Genomic DNA, 6,434 nt, shown 5'->3' on the forward strand with positions numbered 1-6,434 from the left:
CATCCCAAGAACACCATCCCTACTGTGAAGCATGGGGGTGGTAGCATCATGCTTTGGGGGTGTTTTTCTGCACATGGGACAGGGCGACTGCACTGTATTAAGGAGAGGATGACCGGGGCCATGTATTGCGAGATTTTGGGGAACAACCTCCTTCCCTCAGTTAGAGCATTGAAGATGGGTCGAGGCTGGGTCTTCCAACATGACAATGACCCGAAGCACACAGCCAGGATAACCAAGGAGTGGCTCTGTAAGAAGCATATCAAGGTTCTGGCGTGGCCTAGCCAGTCTCCAGACCTAAACCCAATAGAGAATCTTTGGAGGGAGCTCAAACTCCGTGTTTCTCAGCGACAGCCCAGAAACCTGACTGATCTAGAGAAGATGTGTGTGGAGGAGTGGGCCAAAATCCCTCCTGCAGTGTGTGCAAACCTGGTGAAAAACTACAGGAAACGTTTGACCTCTGTAAGGCAACTGTACCAAATATTAACATTGATTTTCTCAGGTGTTCAAATACTTATTTGCAGCTGTATCATACAAATAAATAGTTAAATCATACATTGTGATTTCTGTTGTTTTTTTTGATTATGTCTCTCACAGTGGACATGCACCTACGATGACAATTTCAGACCCCTCCATGATTTCTAAGTGGGAGAACTTGCAAAATAGCAGGGTGTTCAAATACTTATTTTCCTCACTGTATAAACTCTGCAGGACAGTGGCCCTCCAGGACCGAGCTTGGACGACAAAACACTGGCATGAATATAGAACTCAGGCAGGAAGGAATAAAAGCAAAGAGAGATGCATAAAAGTCATAATGTCCAGTCTGTCTTGTTTCTCCATATGGAGGAGTCATTCATTTCTGCTGATGTCCAGGCTCTGTGTTATTCACTTTCCTCTGACCTTCCTTCTCACCCTCATCATTTATCTCCTCACCTCGGAGACTAAATATCCACTGTGGCCTCTACCATATGGCCTCTTTCATGTCTTTACTATTCAGTAACAAACCAAACCCTGTAAACAAGACGAGCACAAAACTGAATGGTTAAGTATTACTAATTAAACTAATTATCATATTTCATTTTGTTCCTATGGAAGTGCCATTCATTATGACAGAGAAACTAAATACATTCTATTTGTTATAACATACAGGACAGGGTGTTGTTGAGAAGTAAAGGGGAATGCATGGAAATGGGACAGATATCAGAAACATTTCATTTTAGGATGATATCTGAGCAGAACACAAGCTGTGCTTGAGGTGGTGAGTGTATCAGTATTGCACATTGCTGGGTAACCGAGACGATGCACACACACGCACACACACACACACACACACACACACACACACACACACACACACACACACACACACACACACACACACACACACACACACACACACACACACACACACACACACACACACACACACACACACACACACACTCTTGTACATCTATCTTTATGAGGACATTCATTGACACAATGCAATCTCTAGCCGCTTACCATAACCTTACCCATCACAACTAAGTGCCTAACCCGAACCCTGACCCTAAACCTACCTTAACCTAATTATAACCTTATCCCTAAAACCAAGTCTTGACCCTCAAAAAGGCCTTTAAAGGGGTCTCAGAAAGTGAGGACCGGCCAAAATGTCCTCACTTTACTCTCTTTGTCCTCATTCCAATGGTCTAAAATGAAAACTGGTCCTCACAAAGATAATTGTACAAGTGCACACACACACACACACACTTTTCGATTTAGTTTTACAAATACACTGAAGGAATTATTATGGCCACTATAATAATACATTTATGAATAATACATGTAAACTATAAATCATACTAAAATGAATTTTAAACTCGTGGCCATAATGAGACAAATTTGAGAGGGTTTTGCTTAATGACTCTTTGAATTTGTGTGCACTAAAATATGTGTGTGTGGGGTTGGGGCTCTCGGACAGGGTTTAAATTAATCCAGGAGTAGGCCTTAATCTAGAATAGCTAATCGTGGTTTACAAAATGGCTTTCTGAAACAGATTGAGTACAGATTACTAACACCTGGTTGAACAAAAACAAACAAGATTTCATTTCAAACCAACTGTGCTAATCTGAATTAGCATGACAGAGGTTGCCTATAAAACATGGAATGAACCAACAAAATCTTAAAATTGCATGAAACTGAGAAGCAAATCCAAGAAAAACAATGGCAGTAGAAAAACACTTTGGAAACATTACTATTTTTAATGTTTCTGAAAGAAGTCTCTTATGCTTATCAAGCCTGCATGTATTTAAAAAAAATACAGAAAAAAAAGAACAGTAATATTGTGAAATATTACTACAATTTAAAATATTGATTTTCTATTTTAATATATTTAAAATATAATTTGTTCCTGAGATCAAAAGTGAATTTTCATCAGCCATTACCCCAGTCTTCAGTGTCACATGATCCAGTGTCACATTTGACCGGTACCAGGGGCGATTTTAGGATTTTCATTTTAGGGGGGCTCAGCCCCCAACAAGGGTATGGTTTAAAAAAAAAAAGGGTAACACTTTAGTTTAGGGTCTAATTCTCACTATTAACTATAGTTGCATATTAACATGCATATGGCAGGGTTTTAGAATCACTGAGGTCCCAAATGTGAGGCAGTTACATGTGCATTTTAACATGTTTTGAAGGGCAAAAAAATTGGATAACAATACATTTAAAACCATGTCAGTGGGCAGTAGATTATTTTTCTCTCCTCATCTCCATCACTCTCTTTTTCTCTTTGTTTTTATCTTGCCCTGGCTCTTCCCCTCCTAAAGCTGAGATTTTACTGATATAGGCTTTTCATTTTTGTGTTAGTGAAGAAAGTAAACATAGGGTCCCAGACACGTTAATTTACTGAAGGCTATACCAGGAAAGGTAGGTAACTAAGTTTTTTTAATTCATTGATCTTATGCCTAATACAGGGCCATAGGCAGGGCTTTATAATCACTTGAAGTCCTAAATTTTAGGTTGTTAGAAGGGTAAAAAAATGTATGTATCTGATCTGTGCATATCAAGACGTTTGAAGTCCAAACAAGGATAAGAAATAGCTTTAAAACCATGTTAGCGGGCAGTAGATTATTTGTCAATACCTGCTCTCTCCTCTTATCCATCACTCTTTCTTTTTCTCATCTCTTCCCCTCCTAAAGCTGAGCTTTTTTAATTTACTGAAGGCTACCAATTGTATTATATTAATTCTCAATATGTACACATTCATTATTAATCTTGTTGTGCCTAATAGGATGAAAACGGCTTAGTTGATGTTTATTTTCCCTTCACAATGACAGTAAACTAATTATTATATACATGAAATTTAGTTCTGATGTGCAGCAAAAGATTGTTGAGCTTCACAAATTAGAAAGTCAAGAAAATAGCACAAAATAGAAAGAAAACTGTTTTTATCTCGGCAAAAGGAGGTTGCAAAAAGTATTGAATAAAAGGGTGCCATTAATTGTGGACAATGTATAGAGAAAAAAAAAAGAAAAAAAAAATTCACAATGAGATTTCCCCCATTTTTAGTTGTTTTGCTTCAATGAAAGGTTAGGTTTTTGTCATTTCTTTGTTCATATTTGCCAAGGGTGCCAATAATTCTGACGACAACTGTATAAATCTAAGTAATAGGCCTACATGTGTCTTCTTTGAAACACAACGTTAACCTGAAGTTAAACCTGGCTCCTGGTAGGTTTAATTTAAGCCTCAATTTAGTCCTGGAGTAGCTCTTCCTCCAGGAAATCATCTTATTAAACTCTGGACTAGATAGTATAGGACTATTTAAAACCATGACAGAGAAGGCTACAGTTAATAGTTTAAAGGACCATTTTAGCCTATAACTAGGCTTCAGAAATACTTTGAGTGAAATTCCGGGACAGGCTGGCTTTTAAAAGGGTGTATTTTGATACACTTCATACTATAGGCTAATGAGGTCTATAGACAGAGCAGAAACTGTCCTCATAAAGGGTAAACAGGGCAGATCTGAATGAATGTGAACACCAGGGGCAAAGTCTGTTAAGAATGTGGACTAATGTGCGACTCTCTCTCTCTCTCTCTCTCTCTCTCTCTCTCTCTCTCTCTCTCGGAAAGCATTAAGTTACAAGATTCACTGTGCCTTCAAAGCATTTGTACATAACTAAATAGCTGTGAGCAATCTTGCTGTTAGTGGATGACTTTATCTGAATGTTTTAAATGCATAATGTTTAAACTAGTGTTATTGCCAGTTAGTAGGTAGTGTTATTGCCATTTTTCCTGCAAAAAGGAAAACAAAGTAAAAACAAATGACTTTTCTGATCTAACAAAACTCCTTTTGACAAATAAAAACATTCTGCATACTTGCGAAACAAGTTGGTGGAATTGTTGACAGGTGATTCACCTGTCTCCTCCTACTCTAAGCCCCTCCCACTTCCACCACAGACACTTGACTGCATAGAGCAGACTTTTGAATTAGTGATGAGGAAGTCTACTTATTTCCGTGAATCGGTTCTTCTGAACAGTTCGTTTTATAGAATCAATTTAGAACGATTCAGTGGTTCAGTCCAATCCTGACCTAGCGTGGCATCTATGCATGCTCCAAAATGTTTTGAACAAACGTGTTGTTTATAAAGGTGTTCAGTGTCCCAGTTTACTTTGTAGCAACCATAATTGAGCTCATGAAAGTCAATTAGAATCTGCTACATTTTATTTTATTATTATTCCGAATGCTATCACTTGTTCTCGGTTCAATTCGGAGTCGGTGCTGTTAACCCCCATCAATACGAATCGTACATGTCCGAAAGAATCGATTATAGGTTCAAAATGTCTGTGATTTGGTTGACTCGGGGATGCAGTTCAGACAAACTCACCTGTTGATGATCAAAAATAAACGATTCCACTTTACATTTAAAGAAAGGATCTCTCAAAGAAGTTGTCTACACTATGTTGATTAATAGGGGCGTGCCATTGTGTAAGTTGGTGGAAACTCACCTTAAACTCCACCGACAGCTGAGGCGTGTAATCGAGCGTCCAGAGCGCCCTGACTAGCGACGCCAGCTTCTCCGTCACCTCCCCCCTGACCTCCTCGCTCTTCACCACCCCGTTGATCCTCCGCTCATATAATTCACATTTATACTGCTCCAGACCCAGATACTCTGCCAGAAGTTCCGTGTTACTCAGGCACTGCACCACGGCGTTCATGAAACAGGTGTTTCCGTGATTCTTCAGACCCTGAACTCCCGGAGTTTTCTCGCCGTAGCACCAGGACAGTCTTTCCTTCACAGATCCATAAGATGATGCGGGCGCAACTGTCTTCCTCGTCGAGTTCTCTCTGTAATTCCCAGAGTTGTGGGCGCTCAGAGTGTCCCCAAACCCCCCATCATCATCCTCTCCCGCGTCCGGCTGGTCCGCGTCCCCCAAGTGTGCTAAAGTGCCCAAAGTTTTGACAATCCTGCTCATAAAATTCCCAAGCGATCTCAACGATTTCCTTCTGAACAGCTTCTGGGATTTGTGCGTTTTGTTCTTGCGCTTGGTTGATTTGGCTTTGATTGTTTGTTTCCTGGTTTCCCTCGGCGTATCCATGTTTAGTCTGTTGTTTCACCCAAACCGATCAGAAGTCAGTAAGAGAAACAAGTGCACTACGGTGTGAAGACACGGCGTCCTGTGCGTCTCGAAATTCTTCATCACTAAACCATCACGACGATGAAAAACAGACTCCAAAAGCACCGGTGTCGGCGCCGAGGCTCATGATGACTAACGCGGTCCCGACATTCCCTATCGCTGATCTCAGCTGCGCTGGTTTCGCTTTATCCATGACGCTTTCGCACCTGAAATGACACTGGGCTTAACTCCATTCAGTCACAACTCTTGTTCTTTACACCACACCTACATGCGTGCTTGTGTGTGGATGCCCATTACTGGCTGTTTTCTCCGCTCTCTTTTCTGGCTTCTGGCTGGAGTATGGGTCTGAATGGTGGATACACGGCTTTCTACCCTCCCACTATGAATCTTATTAGCCTGGTTTACTTTGAACATGTATTGGGAGAAGTGAACGTGACCAATGAATAGCCCGAAGACGGAAGTCCATCTACACCTGTATTTACCTGCTTCATCGCTGCTCAACTATATCCTCTCCAAACACAAACATTGCTGTATGTATTCCGTATTTAAAGTCCCCCTTAAATCTAATCTTTGATCACCAAAATTACATATAAAAAATAAACTCTTCATGCCTTAAATAGCTTGAATGTAACTACACCCTTGCTTCATTTAGTATTTAACATTTAATATTCAACAATAATATTGATCTGCCTGCATTGACACCATTATATGAGAACTGAATTGAGCTGGACGATGACATTACGGTTTTCTCCAGAGCTGCTAATATACAAATAATCTAAATTAATAACTTTTTTACAACAAAAATGAAACCTCACTGAACTTAT

At 40.0% G+C, this 6,434-nt stretch overlaps 2 protein-coding genes across 2 annotated transcripts in view; one reads left to right on the forward strand and one right to left on the reverse strand.

Annotated features, from left to right (window-relative positions):
• The window catches only part of usp43a (ubiquitin specific peptidase 43a), a 101,489-nt gene extending 95,634 nt beyond the window's left edge, over window positions 1–5,855 (reverse strand). Inside the window, exon 1 of the mRNA XM_084426271.1 lies at window positions 4,981–5,855. Within this exon, the coding sequence (XP_084282397.1) occupies window positions 4,981–5,571 (591 nt within the window). The 5' untranslated portion in view covers window positions 5,572–5,855. The remainder of the gene's footprint in view (window positions 1–4,980) is intronic.
• stx8 (syntaxin 8) overlaps window positions 1–6,434 on the forward strand; it is a 614,579-nt gene that overhangs the window by 511,184 nt on the left and 96,961 nt on the right. The window lies entirely within an intron of this gene.

Source organism: Rutilus rutilus, assembly GCF_951802725.1.
Source record: "Rutilus rutilus genome assembly, chromosome: 12".
Classification (NCBI taxonomy): domain Eukaryota; kingdom Metazoa; phylum Chordata; class Actinopteri; order Cypriniformes; family Leuciscidae; genus Rutilus; species Rutilus rutilus.